Raw genomic sequence first — 15396 nt, forward strand, 5'->3', positions numbered from 1 at the left:
ATAACAAATATGGTAGCCATTAGCCACTGCTGGTTATTTACATTAAAATTAATTAAAATGAAATAAAATTAGGAATTGAACTTCTTGGTCCTCATTTTGAGTGCTTCACAGCCAGATGTGGCTGGTGTCTACCATGTTGGATAGCACAGACATAGAACATCTCCATCCTGCAGAAAGCTCTGTTGACAGTGTTAATAACTTGCCCAAAGCTCCACTCCATGGCCTTTTGCAGGCTGATGTGATATCAGAACTGGAATTCTGGGCCTGAGACCTCTGAGCAGACTGCCCCAGGAGAGGAGCTGCTCCCCTCCAACCGAGACTGTGCACCTGAATGGCCCGCAGTCGAAGGAGGGCGGAAGGGACATGATGGTGTAGGCCACGGGCAGGAGGCTGAGGAAGAGCACCAGCAGCAGGAGGCCCATGTAGAAGTTGTTGGAGCGGGAGGCCTTGAACACGCGTTCGTGGGGGACATTGCTGCTCATCACCGCCCAGCACTGGAAGTACATGGAGGTCAGCAGGCGCAGCACATTGATGCCCACCAGTCCTGGGGCGTAGAAGGAACCCATCCTGGAAGGGCAGAGATGGCACACCTGGTTGACTGGACAGCAGGAGAGGCCAGGGAAAGATGGCAGAAGGAAATGGGGCTGATGGGCTAGGGGCAGGAGGCCTTGCTGCTTTCCCTGTAGGTCCCAAGGGAAGGGATCTCACACTTAGCCAGGACATTTATCACTAAGCCATAGCCATCCATTCCTCAGGACAGGGATGCTCCAAGCATTACTGGCTTGGGTTCTGGCCAGGATTTTACCACTGCCCCACCTCCAGCCATGGAGCAAATTACATGGCCGCCTGTTACTCTGTGGTCTCCATTAAACTGCACTGCTGCTCAGAAAAGTATCTGAAGTCCTTAAATTAAAAGAATTGGATGTTGGCTTGCAATGAGCCCTTGAAAGCCTTTGCCAGGTCCCCTGGTGGGTCAGATGATAAAGAAACTGCCTGCAATGCAGGAGACCAGGGTTCAATCCTTGGGTCAGGAAGATCCCCTGGAGAAGGAAATGGCAACCGACTCCAGTATTCCTGCCTGGAGAATCCCATGGACAGAGGAGCCTGGCGGGCTACAGTTCATGGGGTCACAAAGAGTTGGACATGACTGAGCAACTAACACACTTGAAAGTCTTTGGCTGAAGTCAGGCAGCTTCCTTAGTTCATGTGTCTCCCTCTTTCCTATCTTTCCTCCCCACCACTTCCTTCTCCCTCCCTTTCTTTCTCTTCCTTCCTTCTCATCCTACTTTTTCCTTTTTCCTTTCTTGCTTCTCTCCTCTCTCCTTCCTCCTTCTTCCTTTTTTCCTTCTCTCTCCTTCACTCTTCTCTCTGCTTGCCATGTACATGGTAGCAACAGAGTGGGCCAGACACCGTTCTGGTTCAAATCTAGTCCTGCTCAAGTGAAGGAAAGGAGCTCAGAGAGGCCAGATGACTTGTCCAGCCTCTCTCCTGATGACTGAGAGGCTAAGCCTGGGATTCCAGCTTTTTGACTCCCCAGATGAGGTAATGCCCAGAGGAAATGTATAACTCACCAGATCATTCCTTGGTTGAAGATCAAACCAAGCACATTTCCACTAATATCAAACTCAGCATATGAGGGCTGAAGGGAAAGAGAGAAAGAGGGGAGAGAGAGAAAAAGTCTGTTAGGTGGTGTCAGCCAGATCCCACTACCAGCCAACTGACCAAGCCACTCCACTCCAAAGAGCCTGCTCTGGTGACCAGAGAGGAACCTTAGATTCAGGGTTCTATTTCTTTAACATGTTTTCAACTTTTTAAAAGGAGGTTTTATTTTTTTTTCCTTAAGATTTATTTATTATTTATTTTTGACTGTGCTGGGTCTTCATTGCTGCTCGCGGAGAGCTTGTTGCTGCTCTTCAGTTGTGGCAAGCAGGGGCTACTTTCCAGTTGCAGTGCGCAGGCTTCTCATTGCAGTGGTTTCTCTTGTTGCAGAGCACATGGCTTTGCAATGTGTCTGGGCTTTGGTACTTGCAGCTCACGGGCTCAGTAGCGCACAGGTTCAATACTTGTGGTTGAACCACAGGCTTAGTTGTCCCGTGGCATGTGGGATTTGCCCGGACTAGGGATCGAAACTGTGGTCCTGAACTGGCAGGCAGATTCCTTACCATTGAGCCAACAGGGAAGCCCCTAAAAAGAGTTTTAAATTTCTCAAGCTTGAAGAATTCTTCAATGTCTTCTTCAATTTAAATAATGAGAAATTTTTTTTGGAAATTCCAAGGTGGTCCAGGGATTAGGGCTCCACCCTTCTACTGCTGGGGGTCCAGCTTCAATCCCTGGTAAGAGAACTAAGATTCCACAAGCCACAAGGTGTAGTCAAATTTTAAAAAAATGAGAGAGAATTTTACCTTGTAGGGCCAGCAGGTTGACAGTGTGTTCTTGGGAGACCCCTTAAGAGAACATTTTATCAATGCTTTAATCAGAAATGTATGTTGAAATTATAATCAAGTAATCTAAGGTGTAAATATAATAAATAACAAAATGCAAATAATTAATCGAGGAGTCAAATGTAAAGAAAGCTTTAAAAGCAAACAAAATAAATCAATCACTCCTCCAATTCTCTTTTCTCCTTCTCATCTTCCTCTTGGAAAGGAGTGAGCTCAGACAGATTCCCATTTTCAACCTGACTCTTATTTTCAGAGTTTTGGAGGTCAGTCAACTGTTTGAAAGGACACAAAGCATGTGAGCACTGGGGAGCTGCAGTGGGGAGTTGGGGTCTTTCTGAGGCCAGCTTAAACCTGCTTCCTGATTTGTCTTCCAGATATGGAGATAAAAAGTGACAGGAATGAGGGAAGAAGAAAACAAAGTGAGGAGAGAGAAAAGGAAGGCCACATGAGTGTGGATCAAAGGAGGAAACATGCCAAATCCGAATACAGGAAGGTTAAATCTTGGGAATTTAAAATTTGAAAATATTAAAAAAAACAAACTTTTTTATCTATTGGATTTTGTCTTTCCTAGGAAAAAATGAAATACTTTACTACTTCACAGAGTAGAGATTAACACTAAATATCTAAAGAAAATAATAGAATGCATCTAACTGTATCAGAGAGAATGGTTGGAATGCCTTTCTGCAGAATGTTCAGGAAACAGTGACCTACAAATCCAGCCTCCAGGTCCCAGCACCAGCAGTAGTTCATGAACCGGACAAAACAAGCCCGCAGAAAGTCGCCCAGCAGGATGGTGATATATGTCACCAGCATGTCGGACACTGTCAGCCTCATGAATTCCTGCAAAAAGGAACAAAGCGAAAGGGGGTGGTCAGGGTTTGACCATACCCACTTCTCCCAACTGACTGCAGCCATGCCATGCCCCCCACACTCCATATTCTCTTTTGTGACTCTCTGATTGATGGTAGCAGAATGGTGGTACAGATAAGACTCCATGCTTTGAAAAATGTTTGCTATAGGTTCCAGTTAAATTAGTTACAAGTTACTAATTTATTGCTTTGAATAGTCCCTGAACATTTTGATGTTGACATTAACCTTGCAAGGTTATTGGGAAGCTTAGTGATTATGCATACAAATTTCCTGGCAGTTGGTAACACCCAGTATTTGGTACTTATCAGCACTATTGCACAAATGAAAGATCTGAAGGCTTACTCCTTGCTTCCCCCACCTGCTCTGAAGTACCATCTGTACCAACTAAGGCTGAATCTGACCACTGTCCTTGGGGACAGCTGCTGACATTCTTCACCCCTGCTGATTGAATTTTTTCTTTTTGGTATGTAGAGAAAATAATCTAGGTTTTTTACAGAGGCACATGGAAGAAGAGCTCAAAGCAAAGAAACAAAGTTTTCTCTGCTTTGCAGAGTACATATAATTTATTAATTTTTTAAAAAGTTGAAAAGATCTACCAGACATCATTAAAACCTTCAAGACATCCAAAAGACTTGGAGTTCCCAGGGGGCATAGGGCCTGCTTTATTCACTGTTGTATCTTCCAAGATGATTAATAAATGTTTGCTGGATGAACAGCTGATGAGTTTATATGGTTTTTCCTCAATACTAATGCTCTTAAGTAAAAGACAAACCAACTTGTATTTGGTCTCCACATCTGTGCAAGGTGATGCTCTGGGGCCTGGGGTGGAGATGAACATAGGTAAGCAGGGCATAACACTTCAAACCTATCATCACCAGCAAGCTCAGAAAGAAGCAAGCTTTAATCAGTGATGGGCATTCAGGGAGGAAGTCAAGAGAGATGCCCTCCAAGGATATGAAGTAGGAATAGAGAAATTCTACAGCAGAATATTCCAAAGGAATCACATGGGTAATGAACTCTTCTGTCTTCCAAAGAAGGTGGGTTTTACTCATGTGAAGACTTTCTCTGTTACACAACTATGATGGGTTTATAAATGTGAGTTGCTCTTCACATTAAAGATGAAGAGGATTTGATGAGAAGGCGGGAATCTGGGCCAGAGGAGATGAGAAGTGGTGAGTCTTAGTCCTCCATGAAGCAAGTAGAGAGAAAATCCCCCAGGACCCCGTGGGAAAGAGACTCTGCGGCAGGAAAATATCTGCTGATGGGCCTGTAGGCAGTGTTTGTCAGAGTGTGTGATGTAATCCGCTCTTCCACTGGACTTCATTACCCTCAGTTAAAAACATAATTTTCTAATGCTTTAGGGGAGTGGATTATTCAGCGGTGACAGGTGAATAGAAACCCCATGCAAGGAGGAGAAGGCAGCTGATCCCTATGTTACCTGTGAATACTTCAGATTTCTGCCTATGGAGGCAAAGAACACTAGCCTTAGAAACCTGCACTGTGTTAAGTACAAGGACAGTAGTGAAAGTAGGTAAGTGGAAATGGTTGTTAATTTCTGACTTTCTAATGAAAACCTTTAATTCTCTTTACAGAAAAATGCACAGATGCATATACACACAAAATCCTGTACCCAGTTTTAGGATTATCTATTTATCATTTCCAGGTGGAGAACCTCAGGCTTTTAGTGAAATCTGCAGTAAAACTAAATACATTCAAGTGGTATTAGATTGGCAGATGGAGGACATAGAGAAATGTGTGGGACACTGCAAAAAAGGGCAATGTGAAAAGGTGGAACTTTTCTAAGAAATGCTGGCTTGATATTTTGGAGACATGGAAACATCAGGGAAGGGATAACAAAGAGCTGAGAATAGGGACCACCTTTTCAGGAAAGTGTGATTACTCACAATGCCCACCGCCGTCTCCCAGCAAGAACCCCGGGGCACATCTGCAGGGTGCAGGGGGCGCCGGGGGACACTCTCATTCCAACCTGAGGAGTTGTAGTAGTGAAACAGAGTCCAGTGAGTGATGTTCTTTATCGTCTCTTCATTAGAAAGCTAGAAGGGAAGATGGAGATGTGGGGTTGGAAAGAGCCAGGGAAGGTCCAACAGTTTCTACAGAAAGAACAATTCAAGCCAGCATATGTCACAACCCTACCATCTAGCCTCTGCCCTATCCCTTAACAGGGTCTCTCCAGAACTGCCCTCCCCAGCCTTTGAGTCTATAGAGAAGAGGGGGGCAACTGGCTGAAGTCCCTGGGTCTTTTCCAGGAATTTTTCTTCTTTAAGTTATTATTCATCCATCCAAGTATTCATTCTTATTTAGAGGTTAATTTATTCTGGGCATGTAAGGCAATGGAGACACGTGAGTGACACAGGAGGGAACGGTTTACCTCAGAAAACTGCCAGTCTAGTAAGCGACACTTACACTTCCTCAGTCTAGTAGTAAGTTGTCAGGAAGCATTTAACAGGAGGCTTCCTGTGTGCTGTTTTGGATCTGTCATGAATCCTCTGTTCCTTATTAATTCCTGAATATTCAGGAATTAAGAGGAGAGGCAAGCCTCTCCCGGGGCTGAGGAATCCATGCATTTCCTTCATTAGGTTTTCTATACAGTGATAAGTACCCTCTTCGTTTTTACAAACCATATGGTAAAAGTGATTGTTTACAACTCTCTCTCTTTAATATGGATCACCTTAGGTTTTGTAAGTCTGGAAATTTAATCTTTATCTTTGCTGAGGATAGCTATCTTGTAAGACAGTATATATACCCACACCATGTTGAATAAAACACCTGGTACCATCAGAGCTTGGGTCCCCGTGTCTTTCTTTCCTTTTCTCTCTCTTTCTCGCTAATTCCTTGGAGCGCGGAAGCCCGCTGAGCTCTCTTTCTTTCCCGGGCTTCTAAGAGCCTCTCGCCTTAACCCCCTCGAGAGGGCGCCTGGTGCCTACGTGAAGCAGTGCAAGCTCTGTGCAAAGAGCTTTATTGGTTCTCTGTGTAAACCAGGGAATATCAACCTCTTTCTCTTTTACTTTCTTATTGTCGACTCCGGACCACCAGGTTCTGGTCCATTAAAGGACCAACAGTAAGTGACAGAGATAAACAGACACTTGCAGAACAGGGTGATAAAAGCTGTGGGAAATTTTCTCTGGGGACTGAGGAAATCCACTTCAGGCCATGAGGCCCATTCCTGGAGGTGGGGACCTGTGAGCCAAACTGCAGGAGGATAACTCAACTCCTCAAACAAGGGGAGGAGAGTGGAGAGTGAGGCAAGAGAGGAGGAAATGTGAGCTCGGAAGGGTGAAGCAGTTTTTTAGGGTAGGAGGGAAGTGAGAGGTGCAGGCTGCAGATGGAGGGTAGGCAAGGGCCAGATCTAGTCACTACTATGCTTAGAATCTTCCAGCAGCTTCTTGTTAATCTCAGGAAAATTCATGAGGAGGGAGGCATGGGAAAGAGGAGCATCACCATCTGACCCTTGCCCCAGTTTCATCTTTCACTTCCTGCCCTCCATGCTATTGTTCAGCTAACTCACAGTTCTCTATTTGCATAAATTCTTCCCTCTGATTTTTTCCAGTGTCCGCTAAGATCCCTCATGGTGGGGTCTGCAGCCCCCCTGAGCACTGTCCCACTGCCCTGGACTCACCCCCACTGAAGCACCTGGCCCAGAGTGCTGTGATGAATGAGTCTGTCTCCCCTGGAACAGAACTGTGTCTTGCTCTCAGCTGTACCCCCAGGGCCTGACTTGGTGGGTGCACCATAACTGGTGAGCAGGGATGAAAGGGTAACTCACCCATCACTTATTATTTCATTGGACACTTGTCAGCTGGTAAACACATATGGCAGCTAAGAAACAGTACTGGAAAGGCTGCAGACAAAATATTAAGGTTATCAAATGACAGGAGGAGGATGTGAAAAAAGATAGCCTAAGAAAAAGACAGTAAAGAACTGAAGCAAAATGTTAACAGTTGGGTCATAGGAATCTGGCAACATTTTTTCTTCATTTAATTTTTCTGATCTTTCTAAAATTTACTTAATATAAATCATACAAAAGGAAATTATTATATTTAAACAAGCAACATGGTGGACACTGGGAATTGGGAAGAAGTTTGTGGTCTCTACCTTCAGGTGGACGTCATCCATCAGGGCCAAGAGAAAGGTGTAGAGGTTTCCCAGGAAGAGTGCAAAGATGCGCCCCAGCTGCCACTTCAGTCCAATGCGTGGGTGGTAATTCTCCAGGGCGGCAATGGTTTCAAACAGAGGAGGACAAAACATCCCAAGCAGAGACATCACAATTTCTACCTGGGAAGTCAGGAGAGCTGGGCTAGTTTGTCATCAATGTCACTTGCTTGTCCACCATCTCTGTGCTCCCAGGGTCGTTCATCTCCATCTCCTGGTTGCCTGCCCCCTCCTCTGCCTCTAGAAATGCCCCACCTGGGGTCTCCACAACTTGCTCTGTGACCCTGACATAGGAGCCAACATGCTCTGGGACTGCTTGTCACAATGATTGTTACCAGTAGCATTGATAAAAATAGCAAACTATCTTTGAGAAGGAAATGAATTAACACATGGGACAGTGCTTTGTGTTTGGTAACAGTTGTGAATCATTAAGAGTCATCTCATCTCAGGAGAGTGGAAGACCAGAAGCTCAAATTATGGAACAGAACCAATGGTAGAGGCATGTGGTGTAGAGTGTGGCCTTTGGGGTCAGCTCTCTGGGTTTTAGACCCTGCTCTATTGATTGCTGACTTTGTAATTTAGGGAAAGTTACATAATTTCTCTGAGCTTCTTATTTCTTTGTGTGTAAAATGGTGATGGTGGACTTCCTTGTGAGAATCAGGAGATAAGTCATAAGCTGACAGCACAGAACCTGGTAAGAACTAAATTTTGGCTTCAACTTTGTTAAAATCCTGACTCGAATAATGGAACTGCCAGCCACAGTAGAATGTTTTCTCTGCCGCTGAGTCTGCTCACCTAGTGAAAGTATCCTGAACTGCTGATCAAAGTGCAGGTTGATCAGCTCTCTGGACTGTGGCTCACTCCCCTCTGCCTGCTCACACTGACCTTTGGGTTGGCTTCTCATGACCTTCATTCTTCCAGCCCTGCTCATGCGGTTCTTCCTGCCTAGAAAGCCATCCTGGCACCACATCCACCATGGCCCTTCTCTTAACATTTGTCTGATGCTCAGCTTGATTCCTGCCTTTGCCATAAAATCCCCTCAGTCTCTCTGGCTCACATGGGCTTTCCCACCTGCCACACATCTGAAATGCGAAACTTCTTATTTGATCACATTCTTCCTGCCTATTACTGGTTGTGCCAAAGTTTATTCTTGTCAAACCTGCTTCCTGAGGAGACTGACAATTCCATTAAAGGCAGAATTCATCTTGAGCATCTTTTGAATTCCTTTCATAGCTCAGGGTTTTAGAAATTAAGTGTAAATAGCATTTTTAAAAAACTCAATCTGATCACCACTGACTTTGAGCTATAGCTATCATTCATTCACATTCATTGAAATCACTGATACATTTATATTTAAATCTATCTGATTTTGTGCTTTATATTTGTCCTGCCAGTTCCACATTTCCTTTTTAATCCTTTCTTGCCTTATGATGGGAGGTAGATTCTTTCTTCTTTGGGTCAGTAATATTTTCTGGGCTTAGCAAGGTGGTTCTTCTGCTGGTCTCACCTGGGTTCATTCATGTATTAATATCTATAGTCAACTGATGGCTGATGTTTTCACTTATACATCTGGTGGTGGATCTACTATCACCTAGGGTGATGAGAAAATTGGGCCATGTGTCTGTCATCATTTAGGAGGTCAGCCTGGCATCATCCACATGAGGGATATTTCAGGTTCCCAAGAAAGCAAGTTGCAAAACACAAGCACTTTTCAAGTCTGCTTGTATCATGGTGATGGAAGCAAGGTCCAATGCTGTAAAGAGCAATATTGCATAGGAACATGGAATGTTAGGTCCATGAATCAAGGTAAATTGGAAGTGGTCAAATAGGAGATGGCAAGACTGAACGTCGACATTTTAGGAGTTAGCGAACTAAAATGGACTGAAATGAGTGAATTTAACTCAGATGACCATTATATCTACCACTGTGGGCAAGAATCCCTTAGAAGAAATGGAGTAGCCATCATAGTCAACAAAAGAGTCTGAAATGCAGTACTTGGATGCAATCTCAAAAACGACAGAATAATCTCTGTTCATGTCCAAGGCAAACCATTCAGTATCATGGTAATCCAAGTCTATGCCCCAATCATTAATGCTGAAGAAGCTGAAGTTGAACGGTTCTATGAAGACCTACAAGACCTTCTAGAACTAACACCCCAAAAGATGTCCTTTTCATTATAGAGGACTGGAATGCAAAAGTAGGAAGTCAAGAAACACCTGGAGTAACAGGCAAATTTGGCCTTGGAGTACAGAATAAAGCAGGGCAAAGGCTAACAGAGTTTTGCCAAGAGAATGCACTGGTCATAGCAAATACCCTCTTCCAACAACACAAGAGAAGACTCTACACATGGACATCACCAGATGGTCGATACTGAAATCAGACTGATTGTATTCTTTGCAATCAAAGATGGAGAAGCTCTATATAGTCAGCAAAAACAAGACCGGGAGCTGACTGGGGCTCAGATCATGAACTCCTTATTGTCAAATTCAGACTTACAGTGAAGAAAGTAGGGAAAACCACTAGACCATTCAGGTACGACCTAAATCAAATCCCTTATGAATATACAGTGGAAGTGAGAAATAGATTTAAGGGACTAGATCTGATAGACAGAGTGCCTGATGAACTATGGATGGAGATTTGTGACATTGTACAGGAGACAGGGATCAAGACCATCCCCAAGAAAAAAAAATGCAAAGAAGCAAAATGGCTGTCTGAGGAGGCGTTACAAGTAGCTGTGAAAAGAAGAGAAGCAAAAAGCAAAGGAGAAAAGGAAAGATATATCCATTTGAATGCAGAGTTCCAAAGAATAGTAAGGAGAGATAAGAAAGCCTTCCTCAGTGATCAGTGCAAAGAAATGGAGGAAAACAATAGAAAGGGAAAGACTAGAGATCTCTTCAAGAAAATTAGAGATACCAAGGGACATTTCTTGCAACGATGGACTCAATAAAGGACAGAAATGGTATGGACTTAACAGAAGCAGAAGATATTAAGAAGAGGTGGCAAGAATACACACAAGAACTGTACAAAAAAGATCTTCATGACCCAGATAATCACGATGGTGTGATTACTCACCTAGAGCCAGACATCCTGGAATGTGAAGTCAAGTGGGCCTTAGGAAGCATCACTATGAACAAAGCTAGTGGAGGTAATGGAATTCCAGTTGACCTATTTCAAATCCTAAAAGAAGATGCTGTGAAAGAGCTGCACTCATATGTCAGCAAATTTGGAAAACTCAGCAGTGGCCACAGGACTGGAATAGGTCAGTTTTCATTCCAATCCCAAAGAAAGGTAATGCTAAAGAATGCTCAAACTACCACACAATTGCATTCATCTCACATGCTAGTAAAGTAATGCTCAAAATTCTCCAAGCCAGGCTTCAACAATATGTAAACCATGAAATACCAGATGTTCAAGCTGGATTTAGAAAAGGCAGAGGAATCAGAGATCAAATTGCCAACATCCGCTGGATCATTGAAAAAGCAAGAGTTCCAGAAAAACATCTATTTCTGCTTTATTAACTATGCCAAAGCCTTTGACTGTGTGGATCACAATAAACTGTGGAAAATTCTGAAAGAGATGGGAATACAAGACCACCTGACCTGCCTCTTGAGAAATCTGTATGTAGGTCAGGAAGCAACAATTAGAACTGGACATGGAACAACAGACTGGTTCCAAATAGGCAAAGGAGTACGTCAAGGCTGTATATTGTCACCCTGCTTATTTAACTTATATGCAGAGTACATCATGAGAAATGCTGGGTTGGAAGAAGCACAAGCTAGAATAAAGATTGCTGGGAGAAATATCAATAACCTCAGATATGCAGATGACACCACCCTTATGGCAGAAAGTGAAGAAGAACTAAAGAGTCTCTTGATGAAAGTGAAAGAGGAGAATGAAAAAGTTGGCCTACAGCTCAATATTCAGAAAACTAAGATCATGGCATCTGGTTCCATCACTTCATGGCAAAGAGATGGGGAAACAGTGGAAACAGTGACGGACTTTATTTTTTGGGGCTCCAAAATCACTGCAGATGGTGATTGCAGCCATGAAATTAAAAGACGCTCACTCCTTGGAAGGAAAGTTATTACCAACCTAGACAGCACATTAAAAGTAGAGACATTACTTTGCCAACAAAGGTCCATCTAGTCAAGGCTATGGTTTTTCCAGTAGTCATGTATGATGTGAGAGTTGGACTATAAAGAAAGCTGAGTGCTGAAGAACTGACACTTTTGAACTGTGGTGTTGGAGAAGACTCTTGAGAGTCCCATGGACTGCAAGGAGATCAAACCAGTCCATCCTAAAGGAGATCAGTCCTGAATATTCATTGGAAGGACTGATGCTGAAGCTGAAACTCCAATACTTTGGCCACTTGAATAGAAGAAGTGACTCGTTGGAAAAGACCCTGATGCTGGGAAAGAGTGAAGGCGGGAGGAGAAGGGGATGACAGAGGATGAGATGGTTGGATGGTATCACTGACTCAATGGACACAAGTTTGAGTAAACTGTGGGAGCTGGTGATGGACAGGAAGGTCTGGCGTGCTGCAGCCCATGGGGTTGCAAAGAGTCGGTCACGACTGAGCAACTGAACTGAACTGAACTGTATCATGGTTGTTATTGTTTCATTGACTAAGGCAAGGGATTGGGAAACAGATTTTACCTCTTCATGGGTGGGGCCATAAAATCACATTGCAAAAAAATGTGCATATAAGGATAGGAAGAACTTGTAGCCATTTTTGCCAACTACCACAGATGTCAATTCCTGAGAGAGATTTATAGATTCAATACAATCACAATAAAACCTTAATGTGTTTTATTGTGAATCTTGATGAGAGAACTCAATCTATCAGGTATCAAGACATACTATAGAGTCACAGTTTATCAATACATTATTGGTACAGGAATAGACAAATAGAGCAGTGGAACAGAAATTACACCCATGCAGTACTAGACAACTGACTTATGATCTACAGCACTGTAGAGACCTGAGGAAAGGATCATCTTTTTTAAAAATTCATATTAAGACAACTGGCTATCTAGCTGACTGACATGTTAATTGAATCCAGCTTTATCCAGCTATGAAAGCCTAATAACAGGTGACTGTTCAAGACGTTCATATTATGTGACTTGAAAGCAGTGTAATTTCACTTTTTTAAATAAGTCCCATAGTCCAGAATTCAATAATTCAGCCGAATGGCATAGGAACAGGGTAATTTCAGGATATTCACTTCAGCAGTATACCATCTTACCTCATTTCTTTCATACCAGCTGACATTCTGCATTTTGGAAAATTCCTGGGATCGCTTCACCACAAAGTAAATGAGGTACCCACTTCCACACAAGCAGCAGATGATGAGAAAGTTGGCCAGGACACGGAGAAATCTTGTCAGATGGACATTTTCTTCTTTGTTACTCTCTTGTTCATCCACTATTGACTCCTGGATGTGTGAAAATGAGATGTGAATAATAACAAGGAATCATCGGTTCCTGAGATGACTATTTTTTATATTTTCAGAAACTAAATCATTGGGGTGGTAGAGAGCACTGCTGCCTTGTGGGGAGTTAGTTATTTTCTTTAAGAAAATATATTTTGTATAGGTGAGGGAGATTAAGAGGCATAAACTTCCACTTGCAAAATAAGTGAGTCATGAGCATGAAGTATACAAATGTACAAAATGTACAAATATCTTTGGTGACATTATAACTAGACTTACCATGATGACCATTTTGAATTGTATAGAAATATCGAATCATTATGCCGTACAACAAGAAATAACACTGAATTGTAGGTAAGTTATATTTAAACAAACAAAGTTATAGAAAAAGAGATCAGATTTGTGGTTACCAGAGGTAGGAGTTGGGTAGGCAGAGAGAGAACTGGATGAAGGTAGTCAAGAGATACAAACTTATAGTTATAAGATAAAGAAGTCCCAAAGTACAACATGATGAACCTAATTAACACTACTGTATATTATATATGAAAGTTGTTAAGAGAGTAAATCCTAAGTTCTCATTACAAGGAAAAATTTTTTGTTTAATTTTGTATCTGTATGAGATGATGGATGTTCACGAAACTGATTGTGTTAATCATTTCATGATGTAAGTCAAAGCATTATGCTGTACACCATAAACTTATACAGTGCTGTCTTTCAATTGTATTTCAATAAAACTGGAAGGAAAAAGAGGAATCTTAAAAAATTACATTTTTTGTTGTTACTGCTCTTTTGGTACATGTAATGACAAAAGCTTCGATTTATTGGAAACTTACTGTATGTCAGCTGCAGTGCTAAATGCTTTCCATGCATTATTCTTCTTAATCCCAACAACAAACCAATAGTAGTTACCTTTATTACCCACATTATAGATACTAATGCCCACGGAGATTTTTCTAACCCATTGGGATTATTTTAAATCTACAGATCAAATAGATTAAAACTGAATCTTAAAAATATCGAGTCTTCTAAGCCAGGGACTGGCTTTTTCTATAAAAAAAGTTCTGACCAAACTTTTTTCTATAAAAAATCAGAAAGTAAATAGTTTTGGTTTTGCAGGTCACATGGTGTCTCTCATAACTACTTAACTGTATTGCTGTAGCATGAAAGCAACTATAAATAATATATAATAAATAGGCATGACTCTATTTCAATAAAATCTTATTTATAAAAATAGACAGCAGGCTGGATTTGGACCCTGGGCTATAGTTTGCTGATCCCTGTTCTAATCCATATGCATGGTATATTCCTCCATTTACTTAGAGTTTATTAATTCCTTTCAGCAATGTTTTGTACTTTTTGGTGTAGGCAGCTTTGCACATTTGTGTGTGTGTGCGAAATCTATTCCTTGGAATTACTTTATGTCATTTTATTGTACTTCATGTCATTTTATTATAAATGGAATGAAATTACTTTCTAATTGTTTGCTGCTAGTGTATACAAATACAATGGATTTTTTATTATTAAACTTATATCCTGCATTAGTACATTTTTTATAGTATGTGAAACTAGAATGTGGCACAATTAGTATGTGGCAGAATCAGGGTGGAAAAACGAGGTCCCCTGGACACAAAAGTCCTGGAAGGAGATCTTTCTTTATGTTTTTTAAGTTGAATATAATCTACAATGTTGTGTTAATTACTACTGCACAGCAAAGTGATTCATTTATATATGTATTCATTCTTTTTTAAAAAAACATCCTTTCCATTCTTGTTTATCACAGGATATTGAATATAGTTCTCTAGGCTACACAGTAGGACCTTGTTGTTTATCTATTCCATATATAAAAGCTTACATCTGCTAAACCTGAGCCCCTACTCTACCCCCTCCCTCAGCCCCCTCCCCCTTGGAACCCCAAGTCTGTTCTCCATGTCTGTGAGTCTGTTTCTGTTTCATAGATAGGTTCATTTGTGTCATATTTTAGACTCCACATATAAGAGGTCTCATATGGTATTTGTCTTTCTCTTTCTGACTTTACTTAGTATGGTAATCTCTAGTTGCATCCATGTTGCTGCAAATGGCATTATTTAATTCTTTTTTATGACTAAGTAGTATGTGTGTATATATATACACATATTATAGTACATCTATTGGCTAATGTGACTAGTGCTTCTATGAATATAGTAATGCATGTATCTTTTTGAATTATAGTTTTGTCTGGCTATATGGCCAGGAGTGGGATGCTGGATCATATCATAATTCTACTTTTAGTTTTCTGAGGAACATCTATACTGTTTTCAGTAGTGGCTATACCAACTTACATTCCCACCAACAGTGAAGGAGGGTTCCCTTTTCTCCATATCCTCTCCAGCGTTTGTTATTTGTAGATTTTTTTCATGATGGCCACTCTAACTGGTGTGAGGTGACACCTCATTGTAGTTTTGATAGACATTACTTTGCCAACAAAGGTCTGTCTGGTCAAGGCTA

At 41.7% G+C, this 15396-nt stretch overlaps 1 protein-coding gene across 1 annotated transcript in view; it reads right to left on the reverse strand.

Annotated features, from left to right (window-relative positions):
• Positions 1-15396, reverse strand: part of TMC2 (transmembrane channel like 2) — a 96665-nt gene that overhangs the window by 18446 nt on the left and 62823 nt on the right. Inside the window, exons 10-15 of the mRNA XM_061125671.1 lie at positions 12727-12915; positions 7425-7604; positions 5216-5365; positions 3153-3281; positions 1572-1639; positions 328-567 (exon numbers count right to left, since the gene is read on the reverse strand). Coding sequence (XP_060981654.1) covers positions 328-567; positions 1572-1639; positions 3153-3281; positions 5216-5365; positions 7425-7604; positions 12727-12915 — 956 coding nt within the window. The remainder of the gene's footprint in view (positions 1-327; positions 568-1571; positions 1640-3152; positions 3282-5215; positions 5366-7424; positions 7605-12726; positions 12916-15396) is intronic.

Source organism: Dama dama, chromosome 23, assembly GCF_033118175.1.
Source record: "Dama dama isolate Ldn47 chromosome 23, ASM3311817v1, whole genome shotgun sequence".
NCBI lineage: Eukaryota > Metazoa > Chordata > Mammalia > Artiodactyla > Cervidae > Dama > Dama dama.